The sequence below is a fragment of the Coregonus lavaretus genome (genome assembly GCF_964263955.1).
Source record: "Coregonus lavaretus genome assembly, chromosome: 2".
Lineage (NCBI taxonomy): Eukaryota > Metazoa > Chordata > Actinopteri > Salmoniformes > Salmonidae > Coregonus > Coregonus lavaretus.
The window spans coordinates 7,344,921-7,361,130 of record NC_139989.1 but is presented as its reverse complement, the minus strand read 5'-3'; the positions used below and the strand labels follow the sequence as shown (position 1 = coordinate 7,361,130).

At 43.6% G+C, this 16,210-nt stretch overlaps 1 protein-coding gene across 1 annotated transcript in view; it reads right to left on the bottom strand.

Annotated features, from left to right (window-relative positions):
* Nucleotides 1-16,210, bottom strand: part of LOC311100152 (sodium channel protein type 2 subunit alpha-like) — a 156,785-nt gene that overhangs the window by 108,611 nt on the left and 31,964 nt on the right. Inside the window, exons 6-10 of the mRNA XM_084140932.1 lie at nucleotides 7,857-7,998; nucleotides 7,388-7,585; nucleotides 7,036-7,209; nucleotides 6,390-6,728; nucleotides 2,663-2,783 (exon numbers count right to left, since the gene is read on the bottom strand). Coding sequence (XP_083997058.1) covers nucleotides 2,663-2,783; nucleotides 6,390-6,728; nucleotides 7,036-7,209; nucleotides 7,388-7,585; nucleotides 7,857-7,998 — 974 coding nt within the window. The remainder of the gene's footprint in view (nucleotides 1-2,662; nucleotides 2,784-6,389; nucleotides 6,729-7,035; nucleotides 7,210-7,387; nucleotides 7,586-7,856; nucleotides 7,999-16,210) is intronic.

Sequence of the window (16,210 nt, the reverse complement as noted above, 5' to 3'; positions counted from 1 at the left end):
CAATATGCCTTTTCCAGATGTTGGTTGGTAGGGCCTATGCTTGGGTGCAGGCATGCGTACTGAGGAGTTTGATGAAGATTGACGGTAGCTCAATGGAGGCTGAGGATGAGGCTGCGAGGCCCTCTAACGCGTGATACCTCTAATTTGTTTACCTGTTGGTGTCGTGTTGCACTGTGGCTTCTGCCGCACTGTCACCCTCTATCTAGTCCATAGGTACAGACGGTGTACAATTGAGGACAGCCTCAAGCCTCAGTAGATACGAGGAGATCCTGTGCTCACACAATGGTCACCTTGATGGTCCACAGAGAGCAGTGGCTGAGAACCTTGGGTGAACTTGGGGAACACCAATAAATTGTCTGCTGAACATTAATCGTTTTGCAAGTCGTTTTTAACCGAGGTGCGATAAAGTAGCTTTCGAATGACTAGGATTTGGGATTCAGGAATGAGGTTTGTCCTAAAAATGAGCTTGGGTGAAGATCTGATTTACAGTGTTTCTTTGAATCATAGAGACGTTCAAACGAGGAGGAGTAACTGTATGATGTTTATGATTCAGCAAAAAAGCTGCAGCACGTTCAGTTTGTTTATTTCCTCATCTATCAGAGTTTGTGGGAACATTATCATAATATGATCATCAATCAATAATGCACTTATATTTGTTTCAAAATCTAAGTTACACATGTTTGTTTCAAGGGATTATTTGTCCCTCAATGAGGCAGTGAGGTGAACAATAGAGTACAGAGCAGTGTCATCGACAAATACAGTGACAAATATTCGTCAAACACCTATACTGAACAAAAATATACAGTACCAGTCAAAAATTTTGACACACCTACTCATTCAAGGGTTTTTCTTTATTTTTACTGAGAGAATGCCAAGAGTGTGCAAAGCTGTCATCAAGGCAAAGGGTGGCTATTTTGAAGAATCTCAAATATAAAATATATTTGGATTTGTTTAACACTTTTTTGGTTACTACATGACTCCATATGTGTTATTTCATAGTTTTGATGTCTTCACTATTATTCTACAATGTAGAAAATAGTACAAAATAAAGAAAAACCTTTGAATGAGTAGGTTTGTCCAAACGTTTGACTGGTACTGTACTTAAGTATCAAAAGTAAATGTAATCGCTGAAATGTACTTAAGTATCAAAAGTAAAAGTATAAATAATGTAAAATTCCTTATATTAAGCAAACCAGACGGCACCATTTTCTACTTTTTTTTATTTACGGATGTCCAACATTCAGACATAATTTACAAACGAAGCATGTGTGTTTAATGAGTCCGCCAGATCAGAGGCAGTAGGGATGACCAGGGATGTTCTTTTGATAAGTGCGTGAATGGACCATTTTCCTGTGCTGCTAAGCATTCAAAATGTAACAAGTATTTTGGTGTGTCAGGAAAAATGTTATATACAATATTTTCTTAAGGAATGTAGTGAAGTAAAAGTAAAAGTTGTCAAAAATATAAATAGTAAAGTAAAGTACAGATACCCCAAAAAAATACTTAAGTAGTACTTAAAAAGTATTTTTACTTAAGTACTTTACACCACTAGTATATAGTGTGCTTACTTACTTACTTATTCAGTTCTTCCTATTGCTTCTTATTTCTCGTGTGTTTTTTCTAGTATTACTTTGTTATTGATTATTGCATTGTTGGGTTTTGAGTTTGCAAGAAATGTACTTGTGCATGTGACATTAAAACTTTAACCTCAAAACATGAAACTTGAAACTTATCTCTGTGACTCAAATCTGACTATTAAGTGGACGGGACAAGAGTTTTTGGAGAGATTGAGAGCTTTTCAGAGATATTTGTTTGTTCCAATCAAAAGCATGCATGACATTAGCAGAATTGTAAGGCTTTCTCATTGCAACGTAGCAATGCTGTTATTGGTGGAAAATAAATACCATGCCCAGGTCATTCACGAGTCACCTCTCTGCCCGGCAACCGTTCTCCAATCTGGCGGTAACAAATCATTGATGCAAATAAGGCACACGCCATGGCTACTCTCCCTTTGGTACAAGCTCCCGGTAGAAAAGGGGGCGATGTTTGGAGCCACTTTACTTATCGTGTCGATTCAAACAAGACCGAATGCAACGTTTCCACAGGAGAAGACAGCATTTGCACCCACAAGTTGACGGGGAAAAATACTACCAGCCTCAAGAGACATCTGAAAGATCCCAACATATATGCTCAGGTAATAACATATTGATAATGCTAGCTAGTTAGTTGCTGCAACCTATCAGACCCCTACTTATGACAGAACTTTGATTACAATATATTGTAGCTACAGTATGTCAATGGGTGTGATTTTTGATCTGCTGCAGAGTAATGTGTTCTTCTGCCAAATTGGCTGTTGGGAAGAGATCATGCGATAGGATGATATGAAGAAAAAGGCTATGTATGTGTGTGCACATGGAAGTCAGTGATTTATGTTTACTATAGGTTAATGAGGCAAAGCAAATGTGATGTGACTAAAATGTGACTAAAATGAAAGGGCATTTAGTTGACTAAAATGGCCCACTGTTTTCGTCATTTTGACAATAACTAGACTAAATACTTATTCAAATGACAAGAATGTGACTTAATTCTATTTTTTCAAAATGACTAAAACTAGAGTAAATAATAAAAAATTAACACTGGTACAGAGGCCTCTTGCCCTTACCCTCCAAGGCGTCTGTGAGGTAGCTGGCCCCGCTCAGAGCTCGGCCCCGCCGCACGAGCTCTTCTCTGGACACCGGGCGAGGCAGCAGCATGGTGCTCAGCTCAGTGCTGGAGTTAGGCCCCTGGAGGAGACAGAATGGTAGGTATATTGGTAAGGGAGAGGCAGCCATATTGGAGAGGGGAGGCGGCCATATTGGTGAGGGGAGGCGGCCATATTGGTGAGGAGAGGCAGCCATATTGGACGTTAGAGGCAGCCATATTGGCGAGAAGAGGTGTTGTATTGGTGAGGAGAGGCAGCCATTTTGGTGAGGAGAGGCAGCCATATTGGTGAGGACAGGCTGCCATATTGGTGAGGCATATTTTGATGATTCTATGCAGTCAAATGTAATCTACATTCTCAGCAGAGTCAGGGTTGCAGCTTCAACAACATATTTTCCTCTATATTAATTGTACATTTATTTAAAGTATTTGTATTTCCTTCAGTTCAGTCTCTGCATAATAATTTCAGGACATAATTTCCTCTATATTAATTGTACATTTATTTAAATACTACATGATTCTAACTTGGAAACCACACCTGAAGAAATATACTACACTTCTAGTACAAGTGTTGTAATTATGTTTTTATACTTATATGATTATTAATTTAAAATGTGTCTTATCCGATTACCATGGAAACAGCACGAGTAAGACAAATTCAAAGATGACAGATAGAGAATTACAATCTCTAACCAGATAATACTAATGGATGTCTCTATTGGCTAAAAACATCACTTATATCGTACGCCGTAAAGCTCTCTCTGTCTGCCCGCAGGCTTATCATTGTCTACTACTCATACAAAATGGGATCAATAAGTCAATGAAACAAACACAGCAGCCACGGAGAGAGGACCATAAATATTTCAGCATCAAAATGTCCTATTTTTTAAACATCAGTTGTCATCCCCTTATCAGTCAAGCCGCCTCCCAGAGGGCAGGCTGATGGAGACGTGCACACACACACACGCACACACGCACACACACACATGCTGTGGTTCAGGCAGGGTTGAACACAGCAGTCACTTAGGCAAGGCTATGCTAACACACACATATCTCACATTGATTCCACAGACATGTTTTCCAATTTATGTTGGGTCAATGGCAGGAGCATGATTCAAGATAGAGGCAGGGTGGTGACAGTTATCTAAGACAATCCCACACACACACACACACAAACACACACATACGCATGCACGCACGCACACACACACACAAACACACACACACAAACACATGCACACACACCCACACACCCACACAAATCATCCCTAGAGCCATGTGATTAGCCTCCTGTAGCTCAGTTGGTAGAGCATGGCGCTTGCAACGCCAGGGTTGTGGGTTCGATTCCCACGGGGGGCCAGTATGAAAAATGTATGCACTCACTAACTGTAAGTCGCTCTGGATAAGAGCGTCTGCTAAATGACAAAAATGTTTTCGTAAATGTGATATCCCTGTAACTAGTTACCTCCCAGCTGTATGCATCCATGTGGTGTGAATGACAGGGGTTAAAGGGAGTCCAATCAAAGCCTCCCTGACACAAATCAGCCTCCCTCTATGATTACATAACGTCTCATTGGTCTCCCAGGTAGTCAGGCTGGCAGGCATGAGTGACGCACATCCCCAGTGTCGGAGCTCACATAAAACCACCCACTCACTGTTTGGCAAGTAGGGAACCCACCACAAGGCCATTCACCGTTTCTCTACTCCTCGGCCCCACCACCACCAACGTTAATTTAGCATCTGTTGCCATGGTTGCGTTTCCAAGACAACTAGGCGTCTGTGCCACACACAAGCACACGCACGCACAGGCACGTGCACACACACTCCTCAACATCCTTCCACCACTATTCATCTGTATTAGCAGCAACACAGAGGTTTTAGTGCCTTTCCTGGTCAGTCCTTTGGGTGTGATATTGCAGTGTACTGTATTGACCTCCAGAGCACAATAAAGCTGGTTATAAATGAACTGTGCTTGTTTTTTTGGTTTGGGGTAAATAGACAAACATGTTGTTCAAATTCCTTTGAAATAGAATCTATTCTTTAGATTTTTATCTTTCTTTTTCGAGCATGTTCATCATTTGTTTACATGACACACTTTTGCTAGTTGTGTGTGTGTGTGCATGCATGTGTGTGTGTGCGTTTGTGTGCACGTGTGTGTGAGAGAATGAACAAGAGATATATAGAATAGTAATAGAGATAGGATCATTGGAGTGCACCGACACCCATGCTGTTCTGGGAGCAGTCTGTTCTGAGAGCAGTATGTTTCCTGGGAGAGAGGAGCATCATGTTCTTTATTTGTGCACACAGACAGATACACACACAGACACACACACACACACACACACACACACACACACATTTACTATCCTTGTGGGGACCAAAACATTTATTCCCATTCAAAATCATATTTTCCCTAACTCTTAACCCTAAATCTAAACCTAACCCAAACTGCTAACCCTAAACCTAACGCCTAACCCTAATTCTAACCCTAACCCTAATTGTAACCCAGCCCCTAAGCCTAAAATAGATGTTTTCCTTGTGGGGACCGGCAAAATGTTTCGTTGTTTTATTATCCTTATGAGGACTTCTGGTCCCCACAAGGATAGTAAAACCAAACCACACACACACACAAGCACATATGCACACATGCACACACACAAACACAAACACAAGGCAGCGATAGCATGGCAAGCGATTCATTGAGTATTAGAGAAAATGCAATTGCATTTATGCTATTCCCTCTTCCGTTCCTACACAGTTGCTAACATCCCTGCGGGGTAGTGTGAATCATCTGTTTTGAAACAGCAAATCAAACAGTGTGTTGTGTTAATGTTGAGGAGCCTAGCAGGGAAGAGGGAGCTGTTGTCAGGTCACAGAGGTCTTGGCCGGTGACTCCAGGCAGCCAGGGGCTACTAAGTCTACTCTACAGGATATGAGCTGGGGACATTCCTTTGATACAGGCTTTTGCCATAGTAGTATCACCAGTTATCCACCGGGTGATTTCCCATGATGCACGCACATATGTAACCACACACACGGACACACACACACGCACACACAGTCTTGCACAGCTAACCTTGTGGGGACATACAATTCAGTCCCATTCAAAATCCTATTTTCCCTAACCCCTAACCCCAAACCTAACCCGTACCCTTACCCTAACCCTAACCTTAACCCTAACCCTAACCTTAACCCAAAAACCTAACCTTATCTCCTAACCCTAAAACTAACCCTATCTCCTTAGAAATAGCATTTGACATTTACATTACATTTACGTCATTTAGCAGACGCTCTTATCCAGAGCGACTTACATGAGCAATTAGGGTTAAGTGCCTTGCTCAAGGGCACATCGGCAGATTTTTAACCTAGTCGGCTCGGGGATTAGAACCAGCGACCTTTCGATTACTGGCACAACGCTCTTAACCACTAAGCTACCTGCCGCCCCCTTGTGTGGACCAACAAAATGTCCCCAGTTGGTCAAACTTTTCTTGGTTTACTATTCTTGTGGGGACTTCTGGTCCCCACAAGTATAGTTAAACACGTCCACACACACACACACACACACACACACACACACACACACACACACACACACACACACACACACACACACACACACACACACACACACACACACACACACACATGCTTACAAAGCTACACACTCAACTCAGTAACCCAGTACTCACACTCTCCTCCTTGACCTTCTCCATGGTGCAGGCTGGGAGTCCCTGCGGGGCGACCCCATTCTGGTCCATGGCCACAAACAGCTTCCCATTGACGTTGAGGAAGACCTGCGAACCCCGGCTGCCGGTGCTGTAGGTACTGGGCCTGCGTCTGGTGCTCCATGGGATCACCAGGGACCCAGCACGACTGTGTGTTCCCTCATTGTCCCCATGGATGCTGAACTCGTCATCGGCGAAGTCGCCCTCCGAGTCTTTGTTCCGGGGACGGAAGCTGAAGATGCTGACGTTGCTGCCTCGTCTGGTGCGTGTGGAGATGGTGCGGACGAGGAGTGGATGTGTCGGCTGGTGGGGGAGTGGAGAAAAAGTTTAAGTGGGCTATATGGTAGGGAAGTCCTCTGTTCGAAAAGAGGAAGATACTTGACTCAAACCCTGGAAATCAGATAATCCTTTCACAAATTAGGCTTGCCATTGATCTCTGTAGTTTCAGACTGGTAACGGTATTAGGGGAGAAAAATCGATGTCCCAAAATATATACCTATATACAAAACCTGAAAGCATACTATTAGATTCAGAATGTTTTTATTTATCCATGGTGTTTTATCCATGATGAAATATGAAACCATTAAGAATGCATAATGATGATATTTACCCTGCCCCCATCCACTGTATCCACCTTCAACATCTTCACGTATCCCTTCTCCACGTCTCCCCCGTTCTCTACCTCCTCCACCAGCCCCTCCAGACTTATCCTCCTGCTCTGCAGTTCCTTGTCATCAGGGAGAGCCAGGCCCGGGGACATCAATGATTCTGTATCCTGAGCTTTCTGAGTAGGAAATGCAAAGGGTCAGCTCAAATAGCCATAGTCCTTTTCAGAATATTGTGTCATTCAAAATGTACTAAACTCCCATACCAGCTAACCAATTGAAAGAAATGTCTACGGTCCAAATTCCCAACATCGAAAGCATCAATTAAATTCCATGACGTAAAACCTTACGTCTTACCTGCGCTTCCCTCTTGAGGCGCTCCATGGCCAGCTGGAACTCTTTCTCTTTCTGCCAGGCCTCCTGGATGGTGGCCTGGTTCTGTTCCTCGTAGGCCATGGCCACAACAGCTAGGATCAGGTTGACCAGGTAGAAGGAACCCAGGAAGATGACCACCACAAAGAACACCATGTAGGTCTTCCCTGCTGACCGCAGAGTCTGGGGAGGGATGGATGGAGGGATGGATGGATGGATGGATGGATGGTTTGGCAAAAAGTATGTTATAAAAGACACAGGGTTTGATTTTTGCAAGTTAATGTTGGTTTAAGCTTAGGCTTAAGATTGTGGAAGATTGTAGAAGACCTCTAAGACCTTAAATATATTACTGTAAGCAAATATACTTATTTTCTTCGTATGGTCTTTCAGACTATGACCTGTATGTGGATATGGTTTGAAATTAACCTGGTCATTTCCTGGTGTCCATACTGACCTGGTGATAGAGGTTTTCCCAGTAGTCTTGTGTCATGAGCCGGAAGAGGGACAGGAATGCCCAGCCGAAGCTGTCGAAGCTGGTGTAACCATAGTTAGGGTTCCTTCCTGCCTTCAAACATTGAAACCCATCTGGGCAATGCCTGTGAAGAAAACAGAAAGAAAACGTCAAGAAAATTAAACGTTAGGCCCTAGTCCAGATGCATGTTGCATTTTTGTTCTGTCAGTAGACCCAAATATGTCCCTTTGCCACAAAAAAAACGTAGACAAGGTCATTCTGTATAAAATGATGCTGCAGATTGGATCCCATGCCAATATGCTACCTCCTTAGTGTGTACAGTTCATGCACATTCACTGGCTTGTCATTGCCGCACAGCGAGCTCATCCCACGCCTGTTATCTTAGCGAAGCGGGGCCATTAAGATAAATAACCGTGTCCACAGGCCTTGAGCTTTATCCATGCGACAAGGTCCCGTACCAGTCATCCCCGTCATGTGGTACAGATAATACTAATTCAATAAGCTGAAATTTAACGCATCTAATTTACAGTTTATAAGCTTACCAGTGTATTTTGTGATTGTTGTTCAAATGTACATGACATAGTGGAACTAGTTTAGATACATTTCTATGAGTAACCCTTTCCATGACTAACTGCACTGCAATGCCACTGCATGCCACCCCACGTTAGAAACACCCCCCACATTCTTGTGACAAAAAGGTGAGTCACTCCGACACCCGGCTTCTTCAGACACGGACCGGGTTAGGGGGGCTGGGGTGAAATAGGTGGGCGTCAGGAAGAGCGAGGCGGGGGAGTTGAAAGGACATGATGCCACCAACCTGCTATCATGCCAGTCACTCTCCCCCTCACACCACCCCAGCCCTTCACCCATCCCTGCAATGCCCATCACACCCGCAGCCTGCTTGCCAGGCCAGGCAACACCTGTCTCTCAGCGGCCTTGACCGTGGCCTTGGCATGCGGAGGGAGGGTGTGAGGGTGTGGGGTGATGGGCGCTATCACCCACCAGACACCTCTCTCTGTATCTGGAGGACGTGTTAATGGACAGGCCCCACTTCAGACCCCGGGAGGCCGCTAACGGGAGGCCCCAAACCCACCACACCACACACACACAATTCCCATACGGTGGCATGACAAAACATGTCTGAACTGCAGAATATCATTTATCATCGTTTTTAAGATGCATTTCCTAGATTTACAATTTCCAATTCTAAGTACACCCTTTTTGTGTTTTCTGTAATTGTTATCATGGGTGCATGTACACGTCCATAGTAACCCACTAAAATATGGTAGCTGAATAATGTTTTGTTATTTTTCTAGGGGCATAAATTCTTATGACCTTTCCGGAAAGAGTGCCAGGGAATGCTATAATTTAACAATGCCACACACTGTAATTAAAAGTACCAAGTTTGGTAAATGAATGCTCTCACCCTATGTCTAATTTAACTGCACAGAAAATGTCACTAAAGCAGTCACACAAACGTAGCTGTTGTTGAGCCCCAAACATGCAACATCCACAGAATCAGATCACTTTTGTAGGACACAAGCAATCAAAACCCTGCCTGCGGTTTGTGTTGTGATGAGTAACGTGTTGTATTGTTGTCAGACAGAGAGAGAGATGAGCCCTGGCACGGAGAAGTCACTGAGAGTATCTGTCAGAGTAACTGCTTTCTCTCAGCACTCCGGCAGCTGGGGGTGCGATGGACCGCTATCCTATCTCTCGCCAGGGCACTGGGCATTCTGACATGGAGCTATTTTGGGCACCAGCAGTGAGCTCCGGTAACTATCCCTTTAAGAGGATCTGGGAAGGGGCGGGTGGGTTGTGGGAGGGTTGGTGGATGATGAACTATATCCCTGGGAGGATAGTGACTACCTGACGGTTCATCCCAACACACTGTTGAAAAGTTAGCTGTAATATAAAGTTGGGTCTATACTGTAGACCTAATACCAGGGAAACTGTCAAGGAAGCAACAGTACACCACTGACAACAGTACAGAGAACAAGAGAGGCCAAACAGATTGGCAGCAGCAAAACAGTGTTGGTGGTCTACTTGGAATACAAGGTAGTAGGCTATTAAAAGTATCAAATCACCTGGCGAGGATTAATTGAAAGATCAGATCGCTATATCTGAGCACATCGCCCATGTGGCAAACAACAGTTCAGATGTGTGTTCATCAGATCAGACATGACCCCTCCTCCCCTCGCCCCCATCCCTCTCCCTCTTATCCCAGCCACAGATGAGATCCAATAGTTGATTGGATACAACATAAAAGTGAACAGAAGCGTGAACAGGGGAGGGTTCCCTAGAGTCACTCTGTGGAGGGAACATTGGCTTGGCTGTGAGTTGAGTCACCCCTTCCAACTCTTCCACCCTGTGAAACAACAAAGCCCGGCGGGGAAGGCTTCAAAGACTGGTGGGGAGAGGAAGGTGCCCTCCTAGACCTGGTGTTCTCACAGCTCAGATTTATGCCCAGGTTTACCAAATCAGTGTTCGTTAGGCACCAAATGGAAGAAAACAAACTGAAACAGGGAGGGACTACCTAGACTTGTCCAACAAGAAATGTTCATTTTAGTTTACAATTGTGTGCCCTAATGAATATGATCCAGGATTCTGCCCAGGCTGCTTCACCAAGTGACCAACCACAGGCTAGGAATAGCAAGGGTTGAGTCGTTCATTAAAGCTTGCAAATGAAAACATTTTTGAACATTTTGCAGTGGAAAACGTAAATGTTTCTTATTGGCCAAGTCCAGGTTGTCCCTCCCTGTTTTAGTCAATTTTCTTCTGTTTGGTGTATGAACAGGATTGTGATGAAGAACTCTGCAATAGGCTTCAGCTCTTACACAACCATGCTTCCTCCTGAGGCACTCATACAGGCAGAGTGAACACATCAGCAAAAGAGGACGACAATCAGCAAAAACAAAGTTTGCAATGTGTACGTCAAGAATGAAAATGAATAGTTTGGGTATGTATTTTGTCATTACATAAGACGTGTTTTAACAAAATTACAATATTCACTGGATTTTTTATTTATTCTGAATTATATGTCTATCTACTCAAGGCATCCATAACACTAGGCCCCCTCATCTCACAAAAACATTATGTCATCATCCCAAACCATTAAGAAAAATAAAAGTTCAAATTACAACCAGTTAGCCTAATATTAGAGAGGTCTAGAACTGAGGTCTATGAGAATGAAAGTACTTAACATTAATATACAGTGAGGGAAAAAAGTATTTGATCCCCTGCTGATTTTGTATGTTTGCCCACTGACAAAGACATGATCAGTCTATAATTTTAATGGTAGGTTTATTTGAACAGTGAGAGACAGAATAACAACAACAAAAATCCAGAAAAACGCATGTCAAAAATATTATAAATTGATTTGCATTTTAATGAGGGAAATAAGTATTTGACCCCTCTGCAAAACATCAAATCAAATCAAAATCAAATTGTATTGGTCACATGCGCCGAATACAACAGGTGCAGACATTACAGTGAAATGCTTACTTACAGCACTTAACCAACAGTGAATTTATTTTTAACAAAAAGGTAAAAATAAAACAACAACAAAAAAAGTGTTGAGAAAAAAAAGAGCAGAAGTAAAATAAAATAACAGTAGGGAGGCTATATATACAGGGGGGTACCGGTGCAGAGTCAATGTGCGGGGGCACCGGCTAGTTGAGATAGTTGAAGTAATATGTACATGTGGGTAGAGTTAAAGTGACTATGCATAAATAATTAACAGAGTAGCAGCAGCGTAAAAAGGATGGGGTGGGGGGGCAGTGCAAATAGTCCGGGTAGCCATGATTAGCTGTTCAGGAGTCTTATGGCTTGGGGGTAGAAGCTGTTGAGAAGTCTTTTGGACCTAGACTTGGCACTCCGGTACCGCTTGCCGTGCGGTAGCATGGAGAACAGTCTATGACTAGGGTGGCTGGAGTCTTTGACAATTTTGAGGGCCTTCCTCTGACACCGCCTGGTATAGAGGTCCTGGATGGCAGGAAGCTTGGCCCCAGTGATGTACTGGGCCGTACGCACTACCCTCTGTAGTGCCTTGCGGTCGGAGGCCAAGCAGTTGCCATACCAGGCGGTGATGCAACCAGTCAGGATGCTCTCGATGGTGCAGCTGTATAATTTTTTGAGGATCTGAGGACCCATGCCAAATCTTTTCAGTCTCCTGAGGGGGAATAGGCTTTGTCGTGCCCTCTTCACGACTGTCTTGGTGTGTTTGGACCATGATAGTTCGTTGGTGATGTGGACACCAAGGAACTTGAAGCTCTCAACCTGTTCCACTACAGCCCCGTCGATGAGAATGGGGGCGTGCTCAGTCCTCTTTTTTTTCCTGTAGTCCACAATCATCTCCTTTGTCTTGGTCACGTTGAGGGAGAGGTTGTTGTCCTGGCACCACACGGCCAGGTCTCTGACCTCCTCCCTATAGGCTGTCTCATCGTTGTCGGTGATCAGGCCTACCACTGTTGTGTCGTCGGCAAACTTAATGATGGTGTTGGAGTCATGCCTGGCCATGCAGTCATGGGTGAACAGAGAGTACAGGAGGGGACTGAGCGCGCACCCCTGAGGGGCCCCCGTGTTGAGGATCAGTGTGGCAGATGTGTTGTTACCTACCCTTACCACCTGGGGGCGGCCCGTCAGGAAGTCCAGGAGTCAAAACATGACTTAGTACTTGGTGGCAAAACCCTTGTTGGCAATCACAGAGGTCAGACGTTTCTTGTAGTTGGCCACCAGGTTTGCACACATCTCAGGAGGGATTTTGTCCCACTCCTCTTTGCAGATCGTCTCCAAGTCATTAAGGTTTCGAGGCTGACGTTTGGCAACTCGAACCTTCAGCTCCCTCCACAGATTTTCTATGGGATTAAGGTCTGGAGACTGGCTAGGCCACTCCAGGACCTTAATGTGCTTCTTCTTGAGCCACTCCTTTGTTGCCTTGGCCGTGTGTTTTGGGTCATTGTCATGCTGGAATACCCATCCACGACCCAGTTTCAATGCCCTGGCTGAGGGAAGGAGGTTCTCACCCAAGATTTGACGGTACATGGCCCCGTCCATCGTCCCTTTGATGCGGTGAAGTTGTCCTGTCCCCTTAGCAGAAAAACACCCCCAAAGCATAATGTTTCCACCTCCATGTTTGACAGTGGGGATGGTGTTCTTGGGGTCATAGGCAGCATTCCTCCTCCTCCAAACACGGCGAGTTGAGTTGATGCCAAAGAGCTCCATTTTGGTCTCATCTGACCACAACATTTTCACCCAGTTCTCCTCTGAATCATTCAGATGTTCATTAGCAAACTTCAGACGGGCCTGTATATGTGTTTTCTTGAGCAGGGGGACCTTGCGGGCGCTGCAGGATTTTAGTCCTACACGGCGTAGTGTGTTACCAATTGTTTTTTTGGTGACTATGGTCCCAGCTGCCTTGAGATCATTGACAAGATCCTCCCGTGTAGTTCTGGGCTGATTCCTCACCGTTCTCATGATCATTGCAACTCCACGAGGTGAGATATTGCATGGAGCCCCAGGCCGAGGGAGATTGACAGTTATTTTGTGTTTCTTCCATTTGCGAATAATCGCACCAACTGTTGTCACCTTTTCACCAAGCTGCTTGGCGATGGACTTGTAGCCCATTCCAGCCTTGTGTAGGTCTACAATCTTGTCCCTGACATCCTTGGAGAGCTCTTTGGTCTTGGCCATGGTGAGGAGTTTGGAATCTGATTGATGGATTGCTTCTGTGGACAGGTGTCTTTTATACAGGTAACAAGATGAGATTAGGAGCACTCCATTTAAGAGTGTGCTCCTAATCTCAGCTCGTTACCTGTATAAAAGAGACATGGGAGCCAGAAATCTTTCTAATTGAGAGGGGGTCAAATACTTATTTCCCTCATTAAAATGCAAATCAATTTATAACATTTTTGACATGCGTTTTTCTGAATTTTTTTGTTGTTATTCTGTCTCTCACTGTTCAAATAAACCTACCATTAAAATTATAGACTGATCATTTCTTTGTCAGTGGGCAAACGTACAAAATCAGCAGGGGATCAAATACTTTTTTCCCTCACTGTAGCAACAGTATCCAGGAGGTTGTTGCCCATGGAGATTCTGAGGATGTGCATTGGTCTCTCAGGGATTGGAGGAGTTCAGTGGAGGCTGGTAATATGATTGGTTTGTCATGATTTATGTGGTATTTTATGCCTTTTTTTGTTTCCAGTGTAGCTCGTGTAGACAGATTGTCTGATTAGGTAAAAATGCAATACAATATTTCCTATGTTATTCATGTATTTACAAAAAAGTTTAGTTTCCTTGCATAATTAATTCATAGATTTTTGAGTTAATAAATTGATAGACTGTTTATGCCAAGTATTCAGTCTGCTTATAACCTTCAGAATCCATAATAACTTGATAAATGGAAATCTCTGATCAATATTTATCTTAGATCAATTAGCAGTAAAGTAAAAGGTCTGGAGAATCAAACAAACAATCAAGCATCATACGACTATATGACTATATGACTGATATATACAGTGGGGGAAAAAAGTATTTAGTCAGCCACCAATTGTGCATGTTCTCCCACTTAAAAAGATGAGAGAGGCCTGTAATTTTCATCATAGGTACACGTCAACTATGACAGACAAAATGAGGAAAAAAAATCCAGAAAATCACATTGTAGGATTTTTTATGAATTTATTTGCAAATTATGGTGGAAAATAAGTATTTGGTCAATAACAAAAGTTTCTCAATACTTTGTTATATACCCTTTGTTGGCAATGACACAGGTCAAACGTTTTCTGTAAGTCTTCACAAGGTTTTCACACACTGTTGCTGGTATTTTGGCCCATTCCTCCATGCAGATCTCCTCTAGAGTAGTGATGTTTTGGGGCTGTCGCTGGGCAACACGGACTTTCAACTCCCTCCAAAGATTTTCTATGGGGTTGAGATCTGGAGACTAGCTAGGCCACTCCAGGACCTTGAAATGCTTCTTACGAAGCCACTCCTTCGTTGCCCAGGCGGTGTGTTTGGGATCATTGTCATGCTGAAAGACCCAGCCACGTTTAATCTTCAATGCCCTTGCTGATGGAAGGAGATTTTCACTCAAAATCTCACGATACATGGCCCCATTCATTCTTTCCTTTACACGGATCAGTCGTCCTGGTCCCTTTGCAGAAAAACAGCCCCAAAGCATGATGTTTCCACCCCCATGCTTCACAGTAGGTATGGTGTTCTTTGGATGCAACTCAGCATTATTTGTCCTCCAAACACGGTGAGTTGAGTTTTTACCAAAAAGTTATATTTTGGTTTCATCTGACCATATGACATTCTCCCAATGATCTTCTGGATCATCCAAATGCACTCTAGCAAACTTCAGACGGGCCTGGACATGTACTGGCTTAAGCAGGGGGAAATGTCTTGCACTGCAGGATTTGAGTCCCTAGCGGCGTAGTGTGTTACTGATTGTAGGCTTTGTTACTTTGGTCCCAGCTCTCTGCAGGTCATTCACTACGTCCCCCCGTGTGGTTCTGGGATATTTGCTCACCGTTCTTGTGATCATTTTGACCCCACGGGGTGAGATCTTGCGTGGAGCCCCAGATCGAGGGAGATTATCAGTAGTCTTGTATGTCTTCCATTTCCTAATAATTGCTCCCACAGTTGATTTCTTCAAACCAAGCTGCTTACCTATTGCAGATTCAGTCTTCCCAGCCTGGTGCAGGTCTACAATTTTGTTTCTGGTGCCCTTTGACAGCTCTTTGGTCTTGGCCATAGTGGAGTTTGGAGTGTGACTGTTTGAGGTTGTGGACAGGTGTCTTTTATACTGATAACAAGCTCAAACAGGTGCCATTAATACCGGTAACGAGTGGAGGACAGAGGAGCCTCTTAAAGAAGAAGTTACAGGTCTGTGAGAGCCAGAAATCTTGCTTGTTTGTAGGTGACCAAATACTTATTTTCCACCATAATTTGCAAATAAATTCATTAAAAATCCTACAATGTGATTTTCTGGATTTTTTTTTCTCAATTTGTCTCTCATAGTTGACGTGTACCTATGATGAAAATTACAGGCCTCTCTCATCTTTTTAAGTGGGAGAACTTGCACAATTGGTGGCTGACTAAATACTTTTTTTCCCCACTGTAGATCATATGACTATGCTGTTTCCAATGGGATATTTTGAGGTGAACCGGGTCAAATAATAGGAGGCGGACATACTCATGTAACCTTCAGAGCATCTAAAATACATCCTACTTACAGTTTATTTATACTGTCTCTCATCTTAATTAACATTGTTTTACACTGTAATTACCAGTGTAATACATGCTTGCTGATGGGTTTTTATAATAAGAATATTTAC